At 38.8% G+C, this 17,532-nt stretch overlaps 1 protein-coding gene across 4 annotated transcripts in view; it reads right to left on the reverse strand.

The window, feature by feature from the left end:
• asic1b (acid-sensing (proton-gated) ion channel 1b) overlaps positions 1 to 4,800 on the reverse strand; it is a 185,093-nt gene extending 180,293 nt beyond the window's left edge. For 2 of the 4 annotated variants that reach the window (XM_077530077.1, XM_077530076.1), the window contains exon 1: positions 3,633 to 4,800. In XM_077530077.1, the coding sequence (XP_077386203.1) occupies positions 3,633 to 3,994 (362 nt within the window). In that variant the 5' untranslated portion in view covers positions 3,995 to 4,800. The remainder of the gene's footprint in view (positions 1 to 3,632) is intronic. The other 2 variants (XM_077530081.1, XM_077530080.1) reach the window with 1 other exon arrangement.
• Positions 4,801 to 17,532: the final 12,732 nt, after the last annotated feature.

Below are 17,532 nucleotides of genomic sequence, written 5' to 3' on the forward strand. Positions count from 1 at the left end.
AAAACTAACTATAATTATAGCAAAAATGTCCTTTGTTTTAGTCTTTGGTAATTAATTTAATGCATGAGCCTTTGGGGATGATTTGAAATGTGATTTTTAGACGATTTATTTTTATATAAACTGGAATAATGACGCCGCGACCATGGTGTTTTTTTAAATATTGCGCATAGGTAATAAACATTAAAAAAAATCAACAAAAAAACTAAAACTAACACTGAAACTAACTAACCTAAAACTAAGCATTTATTAAAGAACTAAAACTAATAAAAAAAAAATTAAAAAAACACCCTGAAAACTAATTAAAACTAACTAAATTCAAAAAAACAAAACTCAAATCAAAATAAAAACTAAAATGAAAAATTCAAAAACTACAATAACCCTATTGCCATATTACAAATAAATTGGTTTATATACTGTAGCATTTTTCTAAATATTCAAAAGCACAAATAAATTATTTGTACATTTTTTAGGACTATGCACAATTTCTCTTCATAACATCATGTGGCCCTTGCGTCCTTGGGATTTTTCTGTATGTGGCCCTCAAATGAAAAAGTTTGGACACCCCTGGTGTACAGTTTGGTGCTGATCCAAATTGGATTGCTTGGCTTTTTTGGCAGAGCTCCGCACTCGACACGCGACTCCAGAAAACGCGTTCCGCTATCCTCCGTTGTTTGAGGCGGGAGGCCGGCCCAAGTCTACGGCGCTTTTTGCTTCTGTTTGATGGCAAGTTTGACGACGCTTGCGTAGGGAATCGGCTGGGGCTTCTTACCGAATAAGTCCGAAACCGTCTTTATACGTGTCCTGAGATAACCTTTTGTTTGTGATTTGGTGCTTTAAAAACAAATTCCCACAGATGGGCTTCCCTGGAGGTAAAACCTTAGATTTGTTTTGATCTGCTCGGCACTAGACAAATGGCTGGAGGTGAGATGGGAAGAAGAAGAAGAAGAAGAAGACGGGGATGATGAACACGCACGCACGACCACCGCCAGCTTTCAGGCCCGTTATGTGTGGATGTGAGTGACACGCTGTTTCAACGGTGTAAACAAATGCTCACATTGATGTTTACATGAAAAGTGTATGTAAATGGATGTGAAGGCACAAACGGATGTATACATTATGTATGATAATAAAAGGAAAGATAGTTTAATTTAAATCGTAACAAAAGGTGTTTACATTGTGCGCCTATGAACGGACGTAAAGGCGCAAAAGTGTTCTTAAGAATGGGTAAAAGCTTCTGTTTTCGATTATGTCGACCATACAGCTGCTTTTTGGCTCATTTCTGAGCATGATTGATACTTATGGTCAGAAAGGTGGCATTGTTGAGGCATTATTAACTCTTTGATTGCCAAAAACGGTTAATGACGTATTCTAAAATCCAAATGAATGACGCCATAGACGTTATTTGGCGTTTATTATTTTTTTGTTTTTTTTCCCCCCTCAATGGGCAGTGAAATAAAAAACAGCCACTAACTACGGCCAGCAGATGGCAGCATCGCATCTCTTCAATGGGCTGCCGGTGTATCAAATAACAATGAAACATGACGGAATCGGATGAAATCTGATGCAATAGAATGTGTTCAAGGATGACGCGAATGATCCTTTGTCACGTTAAATCTAATTCACAGTGTCACTTAACAAAAAACATTAGTGTCAAAGTCACTGTTGTGCAAAAAAATTTATCCTTTCACAACAAGCTTGTTTCCTCTTTATTTTTTTGTATTTTCAGTTATGTCACTCAAATGACCTATTTTCAAATGGTGATTACTAAAGAACTGAATAAGGTAGAAAGGTCTTTTTTTTTCTCATGAAAGAATGGAATACAATCTTTCATATGGTATCCACCATGTTTATGTGGTTATACCGCACAATATTCCGTTTGCTTTGAAAGATGGGGTGAAAATGCTCGAAATGGGCTGGCACTGTCGGTGTTGTTTTTTTGGATAATGTTTGGCAGTCAAAGAGTTAATTTGTTGGTTCAATAATATGAGAAACAATGTCAACAGGCACTCACTGTAGTCCATGCATAACCATAAATAAAATGGAAAATGATGATAAATTTAAGGATTTTAAATGGATGCTTGACTTACTGAGCCATTTTCAGCAATAAAAAGTTAATAATTTGTCCAGAATGAAATTGAGAACTTCATTATTTTTCATGTACAATTAATCCCTTTAAAAAAATAAAAATAAATTCCGCTTGCTGTCGACAGAAGATGACATCACCTGCGCTGAGGAAGTAAGTAATGACTCGCTACTCAAGCTTCGTTAACACTAAGATGAGGTTTATTGCTTAAATTGTTTAAAATTGGATCCCCATTAGTTTTCAGTCACGGTGGTGAAAACTATTCTTCCTGGGGTCCCTCCACAGAAACTATAAATAAAATATTATTCTTTACAAAATCAGCATTATCAACATCACTGACTTAAAGATTCCAAAGTACATACATAAAATAAACAGAAACAGAAACAAAAACATGTTCCATGCCTGCAGGCTGCTCTCAGTTGTCTTGTTGTTGTAATTCCAGTTTGAGCCTGACCTGCGGTGGCGCCCATGAGACTCTGCACAGCTGCTGCTCATCAGCAATTATGCCTTGTATATTTAAGAGGTCGCTCCTGTCGTTTGTTCCTTGCTCGTGCCTCGACTCCGAGACCTCGTTAGTGTCTTGTTCCTTGTAAGTTCTTAAAGATTTTTGTTGTACTTTGTCGTGATGCCTTTTTGAACTGGTTCAATTATGTTTACGGTTTTGTGTATTTGTTGTGTGTGGGTTTTTTTGCTAACTTTTTTCTTGCCATTGCAAGCTCTTTTTTTGTACTTTTACCTGTGTGCCTAGTTTTTCGTGAAAATAAATTTGTAAATTCACTTGTTTGTCTGTGTTTTTGGGATCCACTGAAAACATCACATTAGCCTTTGGAAGCAATTGTTGCTCCTACACTGAAACGATCGACTCTGACACGCACATGACTACTTTCACTAGGCATGCGCACCTGCGACATCCATGTGTGGTATTTTATTTGGTTGAACGTGTGGCAATGGCTTGACTTTTTCACCGCTTATTTTGAAAGCCTCATACTTGGCGAGTTTTCTAATTGTTCAAATTTGGCAAAAAAAAAATACTTGGCACAGATGCCAATATAGTTTTATAAGCAAGTACAGTGTTCCCTCGTTTTCCGCTGGGGTTAGGTTCCAAAAAATACCCGCAATAAATGAAATCCGCGAAGTAGTTCGCTTTATGTTTTACAATTCTTACAAATGTTTTAAGGCTCTAAAATCCCCTACCGCACAATTTAGACACTTTTCTCATTGAGGCATTTACATGTTCAAACATTGACAATGTTCAAACCTTCATAAATTTGATAAAATGGGTATATTATTGCAAAAAAAATATGCAAAATTGCACTTAAAAAAAAAATCCGCGATACAGCGAGACCGCGAAAAGTGAACCGCGTTATAGCGAGGGAAGACTGTACACTTCCCTAAGGCAAATTTATGTCAGCCCACCACCCTCTTTGTTTTATGTTCATCTTGGAGAATTAAAAATCCTCTGCTTAGGACACCCTTGCCACATAGTATAGGTCGACAAAACGGGAGCGATCATAAAAACTGCACGACGCGCGGTGCACGTTTTACGCACCTGCCGTTGAGCAAGGCCAGCAGCTCGCCGGCGTGGTACAGGTCGTTGCGCGTCACCCGACTGAAGCGGAAGGCGTTCAGGTTGCAGAAGGTGACGGCGGGGAACTCCATGAGCGGCGCGGCCACCTCGTCCAGCTTGGTGATGTGCGGGTACTGGAAGTACAAGTGCACCCGGTCCACGCACACCAGCGCCAGCACGCCCACCGAGCCCAGGAAGAAGAGGATCCACAGGCTGCGCTTGACGCACATGCGCTCGTACGTGAACATGTGCGAGATGCCGTGCAGCGTGGAGCGGCTGGCGAACACCTCGATGGGGGCCGGCCTCGCGTAGTCCAGGTCCTCGGAGTCCGCTTTGAGATCCATGCTGGACTGAAGCGCGGATCGATAAGAGGATTTTATTTTTTATTTTATTTTTTTTTGGGGAAAATTAAACAATCAAGCCTGCTTTTAAAGGATGACTGGCTTGTGAACGTCTGCAAGTTCACGCCCTGTTCGGATCCGTATATAGTTCCACGCTCAAGGAGTAAAACTGTCAGCTGGTTCGCGCATCAGTGACAAACGAAGCCGGTGCGTGCACTTCTGCAAGTTATATCGCCAAACCTCAAAAATAAAAATAAAAAAAAATAAAGAGGCGGTGTCGTCTCGTAACGATGCTCAAGAGTAATCCTGACACGTCCCAGAGATTTTAATACTGGATTCTGGAGGATTTTTTTTTTTTTTTTTTAGAAGAAAAACCAGCCCTGTTCTCGAAACAGCTGCATCATGACGAGCTGTCACAGCGTCAGTTTCGGCTCAGCTCGCTTTCTGGCATCCTTCACCCCCCCTCCGCCTCTCCGCCTTCCACAATGCAGCTAATCAGCCCGCTTTTGAATGCGAAGATTCCCGGAGGAGGATGAGGAGGAGTGTGCACCTGGCAGGCTGCGGCGACTTCTGCTGGGAGGGGAAAACGACAGACAGCTGCAAGGAAACAGTCCGCTTCTTCCCGAGCGACCTCCGAGGCTGCTGTGACGACGCGGTCCCGATCAATGGAAAGTGGCGGTGGGGGAAGAGAGCGACTATAGGATTCTTCTTCCACTAGGTGACGACGTCAGATGTTGTGTCATCTTCCGCTGCACACACTATAGTCACAAACTGGTGTAACCTATACTGAATTGTAGGGGTGTTAAAAAAAAAAAAATCGATTCGGCGATATATCGCGATACTACATCGCGCGATTCTCGAATCGATTCAATAATCGGCATAATCGATTTTTTTTTTTTTTTTTTTTTAAGGATTCACACCTTGAGCATGGAAGAATGTTATATGAACGGCACATTAAGCCTTAATATTTTTATTTTAATGCTGTTCAAATGTGAAACAGATTGCAAACTGTTTGTGTACAGTGGCTCACGGTTATAAGCCTCAAGTTTTAGATAAATATATTCATACAAATCTTACAGTGTACATGTACAAATTTACTGATAGTATTTTCTAAATTTGAATGGAAAAAAATCGCAACAATCGACTTATAAATTCGTATCGGGATTAATCGGTATCGAATCGTGACCATTCGTATCGGGATTAATCGGTATCGAATCGAATCGTGACCTGTGAATCGTGATACGAATCGAATCGTCAGGTACTAGGCAATTCACACCCCTACTGAATTGAATGCAATTTTGACAAGACGTAAATAAACTAATGTAACTCAACCTCACTCGAGCGCATGCAGACATTGACTGAACTAGTTTGAGATGGTGAAAATTTGAGAAGTATATATGAAACATGAAGTATTTCAGCACTGCCTGTTTTTTGTTTTGTTTTGTATTCAATATCATATGCTGTAAATCCTGCAGTTAACCCCTTCAGATCCATAGATGGTTGCAGTGGACACAACATATTCGCGGGTCTAAACCAGGTTCTCGAGGCCCGGAGTCCTGCAGGTTTTGGAGGTTTCTCACTTCCAACACAAGCTGACTCCAATCAACAGGATCGTTGTCAGCTGATGAGCTAATCATATACCAGCCGGAAACATGCAAAACCTGCAGGACTCCGGCCCTCAAGGACCGAGTTTGCCCACCCCTGGTCTAAACCAATAAAACGCATAATTTGAATGGTGTCAGCACTTCACGATTGGATCTTAACTAACCAATCACAATCACAAGTTGATTTGCATAATGTCCATTGTTAAAAATAAATAAATAAATGTTGCTTATAGCTTATAAGTTTACAACACGTTACATAAAAAAAATAAATAAATAAAAAAATCCATGATGTTCTTATGTGAGGAAAGTAGGGGTGTTAAAAAAAAAAATCGATTCGGCAATATATCGTGATACTCCAGCACGCAATTCTCGAATCGATTCAATAGGCGGCCGTAAAGATTTTTAAACATCCATTTTTGATGGAAAAATATTACAAAAAAAAGTCTTAATTAGGGTTAGGGTGGAACATTAAGCCTTAATATTTCATTTCAATGCTGTTTAAACATGAAGCAGATTGCAACCTGTTTCTTCAATATGTTGAAGTTTCGTTTCAATACATTATCATACAAATCTTACAGTGTACATGTACAAGTTCACTGATTAGCATGTTCTGAATTTGAGTAAAAAAAAAAAAAATCGCAACAATAGACTTGTAAATTCGTATCGGGATTAATCGGTATTGAATCGAATTGTGACCTATGAATCGTGATACGAATTGAATCGTCAGGTACTAGGGAATTCACACCCCTAGGGGAAAGAGTAAAAATCGGCAAAAAATAATAAAAATAAAAATGCTCAGCATAAAAAATGCGGTCTGAAGGGACATCTTACAGAAAGTATTATATTGCATTGTAAGTTCATTTCATAATGTACAATAATGTAAATTATTATAGAAAGTGACGGTTGTACTGTATGTTTATTTTATAATGTACATTTTTGGGCGTGATTATTAATGTAAATTGTGAGATAAAGTTTGTTAATTTGGAGGGGGCAGGATATTTTTTTTTTTTAACTGCCAGCCCAGCAAAAAATGCATCATTTGACGTCTTTTTCCGTCAATGGCAGTGAATGAGTTAACTCTAAAAACAGAGGGATCGTACACTGATACGTTTGTTATCCATTGCTCTTGCACTCTCTCGATATATGTTTTCAAATGTGCTTGTATCATTTTAAAACTGTGTTTCAAGGCCTTTAATTCTCTAAAATGGAGCAGTCCAAAAATTGTTTCAGTCCTACTTGGATGAACGGCGTTATCATGTGACCGCAGTGGTAGTTTTAAATCTAGTCGAATGACGTTGATATCTGCTTGGAGTTCCTCAAGGGTCCGTCCTTGGTCCCCTTTTGTTCAGCCTTAGGTCAAATTCTTCAGAATGGCATGTTGGCTAACATGGCTATGCCGCCATCATGCAATTGTTCACAGTGATAGCCGCTGTAAATCATGAAAACAACACATTGTGTTTTTTGAGGTGCTAATTCTTTGTGAATTTGTTAGTGCGAATATTGAACAGGTTTAATTTTCGTGAGCAGGTTGGGGAGGAAAAAAAATCGCTCTTGACACACCTCAGTCTGAGTTAGGCTCATCTTGAAAAGGCATCGGTTAAATGGGCCTCAATTTGCTGACTTTGATCAGAAGGGAGGGAAATTCTCAAATTCAGATTGATTATTATTATTATTATTATACGCCCGCTGCAATCAAACGGATGCCATTATATCGGGAATGAGTTAAAGTGAATGCCACTGCCAGATCCGTCATCGCAGGCCACATTTGCCAAAGAGGCAAGAGGAAGTCGCCCGTGAAATTGTTCATAATGCCGTCCATAATTGCCATTCGCCACGGCGTCAGCTGAAACAGCGAGGCAGCCATCTGCGCGGCCCGCTTCTCGTATCGATTAGCAGTTGCAGAGAAGATCGGCGACCTTCTGTTGCCCAGGCGATGGCGATTCTGACTAAGCATGACGCGCCCGCGGCACACGTTGGACGCCGCGGAAGATACCACAATTCACGGCGCGAGAGAAGAATTTTCGAGTATGTTTATTCATTCTTTTTTATTTATTTATTTATTTATTTATTTATTTATTTATTTATAATTAATTTATTTATTTATTTATTTATTCATTTAATTAATTAATTATTCATTTATAATTTATTTATTTATTTATTTATTTATTTATTTATTTATTTATTTATTCATTTATTTATTTTTAGTGCTGTCAAAGTTAAAGCGTTAAGATACCACTTTTTTTCAGACCGATACCGATACTCAGACCCTCAGAACTCACCGATACCGATACCAACTGCCGATACCAGTAGTAAATCACTAAAAGATATTTTTAAACAAATACATTTCCTTTAATTTTAACAAAAAAAAAACAGCACAGTCACTCTTCAATAGTCTTAACGCTTAAAATAAAACACCAAAATGCTCTTTTAGTTTAAGATTCACAATTTTGAAGTATTTCCAAACCGGTGAAGTTTTGGTGAAAAACTGCTGCAAGCTAGCGCCACTTACAGGCAAGGAGGACTCACTTAACGTCTTCCTGCCATCGGTCGCTTGTACTCGTCTGCGTCACGAGTAATCAAGTACTTGAAAAAAGGCAGGTATCGGCCCGATCCCGATACCTGGTATCGATACTCGCCCATCCCTGCAAGTCGAGGTTGGCAAAATGTGCACAAAAAGAAGCCAAGACATACAAAACAAATGGTTTCTATTAGAAAAGTCTCGATTAGCTGATGTCGCCTTTGATATTTCGTTTGAATAACAACGCTAGCCAGTGACAATCTGTCATTTCTTGGCTCCGTGTAGAGAGACTTTATACTCAGGGCCAAGACTGAACAGTTTCGCCTGCCACCAACTTGGGAGGAAGCTGGCAGGACTAATAACAGGAAGCAAAAGGCCCTCGACCCTGAGAGAAGACGAGTCGATTTGCTCGGGGGGCGGCGACACACCCCAAAACCTGCGTTCGGCCACCTGTTGTCTTGGCGTGCGTCCAGGAAGTGACCCCCATCAGATAAGCGGGAGGGTGACAGACAAGGTCTCCGCAGACAGATGGTCGTTAGATCTAATGACGAGAATCCGCCCAGACAAACGCATGCTACCTCTTGTGGGTGATGATTATTATCAGTCAAGGGCGCCAAATTGATCCCTCAACCAAAAACGCCTCCCACTTTGTCCTCCACCTTGAGTGATATTTCACTTTGGCGCGTGCGATGCCACATTCCGCTATTAACTGACGTGCATCCCAAGCCTCCCTTTTCCAAAATAAATTGTGCAAAAGTTACACGGGCAGAAAACAGACATTTTTACTTTGGCTATCAAGTGTGACAGGGGGCTGCCCGCTCACTGCTTGACGACATACGCGGGCATTGGGCCAATCCATTATATATATATATATTAGGGGTGTGAATTGCCTCGTACCTGACGATTCGATTCGTATCACGATTCACAGGTCACGATTCGATTCGATACCGATTAATCCCGATACGAATTTCTAAGTCGATTGTTGCGATTTTTTTTCATTCAAATTTAGAAAATACTAATCAGTAAGCTTGTAGAGTGTAAGATTTATATGAAAATGTATTATTTATTTATCTGAAATTTCAGTCTTATAGAGGTTGTAATCTGTTTCATGTTTAAACAGCATTAAAATAAAATATTAAGGCTTAATGTTCCGTTCATATAACATTCTTCCATGCTTAAGGTGTGAATCCTAAAAAAAAAAAAAAAAAAAAAAAAAAAAAAAAAAAAAAAAAATCGATTTTGCCTATTATTGAATCGATTCGAGAATCGCGCGATGTAGTATCGCGATATATCGCCGAATCGATTTTTTTTTTTAACACCCCTAATATATATATATATATATATATATATATATATATATATATATATATATATATATATTTTTTTTTTTTTTTTTTTTTTTTTTTTTTTTTTACTGCCAGCTACTTTAGTATCAGTGGCTGCTCGTAGCAAAATGAAGGACAAGCAGGCTGTCAAAGTAGCGGCCGTCTCCCCCATTACCAGCTGAGCTTATCTCAGAGGGAGCTTTTGTGCCGAAAAATGGCCTTTTTGTGACGATGCTGCTACATTTTGCTCCACTGGTTTCGATTCTCAGATTCTTCAAGGATTTGGTCTTTATGGGCAAGAGAACTCTATTAACTTTGACTGGTGTCCTGTTTGGGAGCTGGTTTTTTTATTTTTTTTTATTGAAAAAGTTTCACCTTGCTTCTTCAAGTTCTTCTATTTTATTTGTTGTGTGGGGTGGCCACTTGTTTTTTTTTGTTGCTAGATTAGTTTGAAATGATATTTAAAAGGGGGGGGTCTACCCCCCAACCAAAATTATTGACAATATGTTCTATATGCAGCCCCACTAGTCTAAATATTCTGGCTAATCAAATCAAATCTTTATTTGTATAGCAACACAAGGTGCTTCGCATAATAGTGCGCTGGTGGAATGTGAGTTTAGCATCAAATTCCAGCAGTTTTTATCAATATCAGAAGCCGGCCATTTTGCCACTTGCCGTCGAGTGAAAATGACATCACAGTTGCACAGGTAATAACCAATCACAGCTCAGCTGTAGTAAACTTGTGAGCTATGATTGGCCGTTGCCTGAGCCCTGTGATGTCATCTTCAGTCGACAGGAAGTGATGTCAAAATGGCCGCCGCCTGAGGTGGATAAAAAACGACTGGATTTTCGCTTCATAACTCACATTCTAGAAATGTAATATGAATCGGAATGTCATGTTTAGACTAGTGAGGTCACATATAATATATTATTGTCAATAAATAGTTTTGGAGTTTAAACCATTAATATTGCCAATTCTAAACATTTTTCAGGGATGGTTTGCACCAAGGCTATTGTACTTTTTCTGCTGTCTAGCTGTTTGTAGTTGTTGCCCCACTAGTTGTTCAAATAAAATGTGTTAACCAAATGTAATGCTTTCTAGTCTTGTGGCATATTTTGTTGTTCTGTTTGTCGTCGTTTCTCTAAATGTCACCCAACTGAGGCGTACCCTCGACCCTTTTAACGTCTGACTCTTGAAGAAATTCATCTTAATTACTTCTTTTCCATAACAGCTAATTAAATATTCACACGAAGGCCTCGCGCTCACCTCCAAACCCCCTCCCAGTCCTCTTCCATTCAGTTGTTTTCTTTTGTTCTTTTCTTTTTTTTTTCTCCTTTTTTTTTTGTTCTTGCAAAGAAAACCAAAGTAAATGGCATGGTGCCCCTGCATATTCCAGATATGGGAAAAAAAAAAAAAAACAGTGGAGTCAGTCTACAATATGACATGAAAGGAATTAGCTCTCATTGAAGAGGTAATTGAAAATGGAAGAACTGGCAGTAACTTTTCATAGCTGTCTATAAAAAGTGGAATACTTACTATAAATTAGCTCAGGCTGCTTTTGACGCGAAGACCTCTGTGGTGAACGTGTCGGATGCCAATGTGTTTTTTCACTGAACTGAACGTACCCGACGTGTTCCTCTCTAATCACTTAACGTGTTAAAATCAGTTTGTGTTGTGTGACAAATAACCACGTTTGAGAAGCATCCGCATTCCGTGTCTTAAATCTGTTGGATCAAATAAAACACAAAGAGGATGAATGAAAGGAGAAAGTCCCCTGTTCTTGGCCGCAGCGACTGCGTGTTTTTGAATTCCACCGCATCTATTTTGGGAGAAATGTGAAGAAATCTCCAAATGTTCTCGCGAAGGAGAGAACGGGAAACGAACTATATCGCATCCGACGCCGACGAAAATATGAGCACACTAGCAGCCATTTTCACAGAAGTAGTCCCGTTCTCTCCCGGTTGTTTTACTGGATTTTGACTGATTTTGCAAGGCCCACAGAATATTGTGTTTTATGGCTATAAAAGCATGGAACCTATCAAAAGAAAGATTAGATTAAAGTCTCTTCTTTCATCAGGAAAAAAAAAAGTATGTTTCTATCTGTTTCCGTTTTTGTAGCAATTAGCATTAGAAGAGAGCTAAGTTTCATCAGTTTTCACAAATCTATTTAAAATTGTAAGTAATTGAGCTTTTTTTCTACATGGCCCTGGTTGCTCTCCTTTGCTCTGCTGCCACCTGCTGGCCGTTTGTGTAATAACTACCATTTCTGCAACCGTTCTTTGCAGTTGAGAGGCTGAATCAAAGCCTTCTGTATGCTCTAGCATAAAAAAAACAAAAAACGTATAAATACGTCTTTGGGACACTTAGAACATTTAAAAAAAATAATATTTACACATTATTGGGAGCAAATGAGTTAAGGGAAAGATGAGACTCAGTGGTGCCTTCCGAAATGAGTGATTATGACTTTAATTTTTTTTTTTCGAGAGCCATCTTTTTTTTCTCCCCCTGTTTTTGCTTTGACATGCGAGCAAATATTTGACATACGAGTTCAATATGGTGGCTGTGAACTCACAACGACAAAGCAAATCAATCTTATGTTAGATACTCACTGAGATGGCTTCGTGTTCCATGAATAGATTATTTATTTGCCTCTCAAAGCAGTTCTAAATTAATTTTCTCCTTGCGCTTGTAATGGAGACGGGAGTCATGCATGACAGTAACATTCCACAGAGCAGTGAAGCTGTCTGACTCGCAGCAGTTCGATTGGCAGATTACACAATGTTGTAGATACGGGGGAGAAGACGTTTGCCAAAAGTGGGTCTTGTAGCTCCTGCTTGCTTCCAGACAATGCAAAAAGCGCACTGACTCCAACTTAAAGGAGACATTGTAATGCAGGGATGTCCAAACTTTTTCATTTGAGGGCCACATACAGAAAATCAGAAGGACGCAAGGGCCACATAATGTTACGAAGAGAAATTGTGTTTAGTCTTAAAAATTGTACAAATCATTTATTTGTGCTTTTGCATATTTAGAAAAATGCTACAGTATATAAACCAATTTATTTGTAATATGGCATTCGGGTTATTATAGTTTTGGAATTTTTCATTTTAGTTTTTATTTTGCTTTGAGTTTTGTTTTGTTTTTAAATTTAGTTAGTTTTAATTAGTTTTCAGGGTGGTTCTGCTAGTTTTTTTATTAGTATTAGTTTTAGTTTTTTTTTTTTTTTTTTTTTTTTTGAATGTGTATTACTTGTGCACAATATTTTTTTTAAAAACACTATTGGCGCAATGTCATTATTCCTTTGTATATCAAAATAAATCTACTAAAAATCGTATTTAAAATCATCCCCAAAGGCTCATGCATTAAATTAATTAGCAAAGACTAAAACGAAGGGCATTTTTGCTATAATCATAGTTTTATTTTTAGTTAGTTTTGTAAACATAAAATGTAGTTTCAGATAGTTTTCTTTTTTAAAAAGCGTCTTCGTTTTTATTTTAGTTCGCTAACGAAATTGTAGTTTTGAATTTTTATTTTTTCGTTAGTTTTAGTAAACTAAAATAAACTTTGTTTTTCAACACCCTCCCTTCTTACTTTGACCATCTCCAAACATTTTTGTTTTTATTTTATTTGAACTGAGTCAAATGCCATTTTTAGCACATGTCGCAGGCCACTAAAAAATGGAACGGCGGGCCGCAAATGGCCCCCGGGCCGTAGTTTGGACACCCCTGTTGTAATGTAAAATTGACTTTGTACACATTAAGCCGCCAATCAATCTTTTCTTATCTGACTGACTGATTTAATGTGGCGGTTTGGCGATGAAGTACATCTTCACAAATGAATTTGCAGTAGCATCTTTATGAGTACACAATTTTATAATAATTCACTTTTTCGGCAGCATACATTGAATCGTGTAATAAAATTTGGCAATGTGATTTTGTTATTCATGCCTAATTTATTCATACGGTAGAGTATATGTGAGGCTTACGTCTCTAATAATGAAAGTGAAAATATTCATATATTGTAATTTTACAATTAATTCCCTTTTAAATGACGAATAATACATAGACGCATAGGTGTCAAACTGCAGTCCTCTAGGGCCGCAGTCCTGCAGGTTTTGGAGGTTTGCCACTTTCAACACAGCTGATTCATATTTAAACTCATCAGCAAAGCTCTGCAGGAGCCTGATAATTATCCCGATCATTGAATCGGGTGCGTTGGAGTAGAGAAACCTTGAAAACATGCAGGACTCTGGCCCTCGAGGGCCGGATCTTGACACATGTGACATAGAGGTACCTCACAAATTGAAAAATGTACATTAATTTCGAGGTTGGCGGGTTGAAAAGCCTCATTTTGAGGAAAAACGCCTTGAAAGTTTTCAAAGGTCCATGATGCACCTTAGGAAAAAGGTATTGACCCTAAAATTTTCAGGAAGTGTTGAAAACCCTACTGGAAAGTTCATTCCAATAAGGTGATGACATCATTTTTTGTAATATAAAAACTACAAGGGTTTGGAAAGTCACTTGGTTGGCCAAACTTAGAAGCCCCTCATTTCCTTCCACTCCTTTGGTCATCATGGTAACAAAAACGGTACTATTTGCCTGAGACACTCGCTGCTGAGTGATGACAGAGCGTGAAGGATGACCTTTTACTGTATGCAAAAAATAAATTAGTTGTGAACTAATCGCATACGTCATCTTTCAAAAACCAAACTACACTTTTCACTGTTTCACATTTTGATTGAATTAAAATGGAAACTACATTTTTCACTGCCACGCGTGTGGACTTAATTAAAATATGTAACAATCCGTGAACATTTTGTGTCATCACGTCACTTGATGCTGCCGCTGTTGAAAGCAGCTAATTGACATAGTTATTTTCTCTCCCGGGGAATAATTCGGGTGACAGGTATAAAAGTGAGGTGAGTGGTACAAGCTGCTTTACGCGCTTTAATGAGTGTCTAACATTCTGTGCAACAGCTTACACATTTCATTTCACACACAGTTCATTAAAATAAAAAATAAAAATTAAAAGTAATTTTTAATTGGTCTGCATCTTTTCAGCCTGGAATATCTAATGAGCATTTGTAATTAAAATGTGATATTTTAAGTAGACCGTGTGGCAAGGTGGAATATTGTTGTTTTAATCGCCTCTACTCCTTTTTCTAATTATTCAGAGAGAGAACTTCAATGTTAAACATGGACAGTGGCAGTTTTGAATGAGCTGGAGCAAAAGAGGTGAAAAAAAGGGAAATTTGATTTGATCATTTATATGCACAGTAAATTCTGTAGATCAATTTTTTTTTCGAAACAGAGTCTTTTTGGTCCAACTCCAAACAGAGTAAAATTTACACTTGGAAGAGAGCAAAAAAACAAGATGAAGTCAAAAGCAGCAGCAGCTGCCTCCACCAACACAAAGATGGATGACCGCTACTCCACTATAGGATCAATCAGGCACTTGTAGCCACAACAGATCATCTTTCCCCCCTTACCCGGCCGTGTGCATACCCCAACTCGAATAATACACACAAGTCCCACCACAGCAAAAAGCAAAGATGTGGTGTAGACTTAAATAATGGCCAAGTTGAAAATTAGTGAGCAAAGGTCGGCATGCAGAGAGAGAGAGAGAGAGAGAGAGAGAGAGAGAGAGAGAGAGAGAGAGAGAGAGAGAGAGAGAGAAGTGATGATGTTGGTGTCGGTGGTGTTGGCCACATCGATTGCTTCCACTGCAGTTTGATTGCAATTAAATCAAGCCAACAAGCTAGTGGATCATTTTTCACACATATTTTTTTTCTGCACCACAAGAGTGGATGGATGATGGTTGTTCAACAGGAAGAATAGAATATATGAATGGAAAAAAAAAATGTTTTCATGGCCCAAAACATCTCTTCAGTCAAAATCCACTGCATTGATATCCCAAAATATGGTGTTTTCAAGGCACGTTTCATTGGGGAACAATAGCTTTTGTGAGGCTAAAGATGATTTTTTTTTTTTTTTATGACAAATTGATTTTGTGCAAAATTTATTTTTAAGCATTTGTGAAGCTAAATATTATATTACATTTGTCTGTCTGTCCGTCTGTCCGTCCGTCCGTCCATCCATCCATCCATCCATCTATCTATCTATCTATCTATCTATCTATCTATCTATCTATCTATCTATCTATCTATCTAGCTAGCTAGCTAGCTAGCTGTCTATCTATCTATCATCTATCTATCTATCTATCTAGCCAGCTAGCTATCTAGCTAGCTATCTAGCTAGCTATCCAGCTAGCTAGCTACATAGCTAGCTACCTAGCTAGCTACCTAGCCAGCTAGCTATCTAGCTAGCTAGCTACATAGCTATCTAGCCAGCTAGCTATCTAGCTAGCTATCCAGCTAGCTATCCAGCTAGCTAGCTACCTATATCTATCTATCTATCTATCTATCTATCTATCTATCTATCTATCTATCTATCTATCTATCTAAAACCACGATCAAAAGTGTTGTTTTAACTCCCTTAAGTGTAGATTAATATAGACCCTTTTTTGTAGTGTTACATTAAACTGTGTAGGTGTTGTATTAATACCGCCTCGTTTTGCTTTGTAGAGTGAAATGAAGCGTGCTAATTTATTCTGAATTCTTCCAAATAAAGATGACTTTTTCTTTACACCTCTGCGGTCAAAATGATGAAACAGCGTGCAAACGCTTAGTTAATATTTACATCACAGCCCCCATGACTTGAAACTGACGCGCATGAGCAGATAAGCGTGGGAAAACCAGGCCCTGGTGTCATCTCCCCTGCGCAAAAAACCCCCAAAAAAAACATGCTCATTATTAACAACAATCACTTTTCATGCATTACAGGAACATGGAGGAGAATTGTGCTGTTTGCACGTTAACATACATTTCATTTACGTCTTTTGTTGGAAAAGAAATGTGAAAACACATCGCTGCGAGTTGAACCCAGAGGTTGGAAATGAAGCGAGTGGGCAGGTGGACAGAAAATTTTTCCACTGCTGCCCATTAAAACAAAAGTCTTCGACACCCCCTCCCCTCCACCTGCCGCCTTTTCACACCACTGGCGCTCCAGGATCCCGTCAATTTATATCCGAGCAATTAAAAAAGTCAATTGTCCATAATGTGTCCCCTTTACAACCGTTGTTAAGTTTTTAGCGTCAAAAAAAAAAAACGAGTCGACATAATTAGTCCAGTGTGAGAACTGGCTCCGAAAAGATTTCTCCCACACTGCTTTTGGGAACGGCGACTGGATTAACATCTGATCTTTCCACGGCAGTCCTCCAAAGTAAAATGTGTATTAGCGCTCTTTAAAGCCAAAAAAACGGTGCCAATAATCCCACCAGTAGATTTCCGATCAGTTGGAAAGCTCCCTAAAGTACGTGTGTCGTTAACAGAAGACGTTTAATTAGACAGGAAGTCATTAAAAGCGAATGGATTTGGGATGACTTCCTTATCGGGCCATTATGGTGGCTATCCGGACTGTGTGTTAATTGAGCGGGTCCCGAGATGGAAGCGCCGCGCCGCTTCCTTTGTCGACGGGGGACATCTTGTCCACATATCGCGACCAAAACGCTATCGCCGTGGAAACCTCCACTTACGTGAATGGTACGTTGACATCAAAGTCAGGCAGTGTTGGGGGGGGTTAATTAAAGATGTGTGCACTTGATACCGCCTCCGCCTTGTTAATGAACGCCACGTTTGGTTCCCATGAAAATGTCTGGCGCGCACACGCACATGTTTGTCTTTATATCTTATAGGAGGGACATCTCATTGACAATGATACGTTTACTAGCCCCTTACCTTAAACTTAACCATCACAACTGATTGCCTAACCTCACTTACATTTATATTCGACATCAAAAACTAATATTTTAAACGTAACCATATTTCAAAAACACTATTTTGAAATTTAAACCTTCGAAAAACACTACCTTTTGCAACCGCTCAGGTAAATGACCGATCATGATTCACGGCTCACCTGTTTTCTGAGTTTGGTCATGTGGCGTTGGCGAGCTGAGCTAACAACCAATCATGGATGTTTTTATGGCCTGTGAATTTTGATGGAAGATTGAAAAAATCTTGCCAATAATCAAAATTG

This window comes from Festucalex cinctus, chromosome 8 (assembly GCF_051991245.1).
Source record: "Festucalex cinctus isolate MCC-2025b chromosome 8, RoL_Fcin_1.0, whole genome shotgun sequence".
Taxonomy (NCBI): Eukaryota; Metazoa; Chordata; class Actinopteri; order Syngnathiformes; family Syngnathidae; genus Festucalex; species Festucalex cinctus.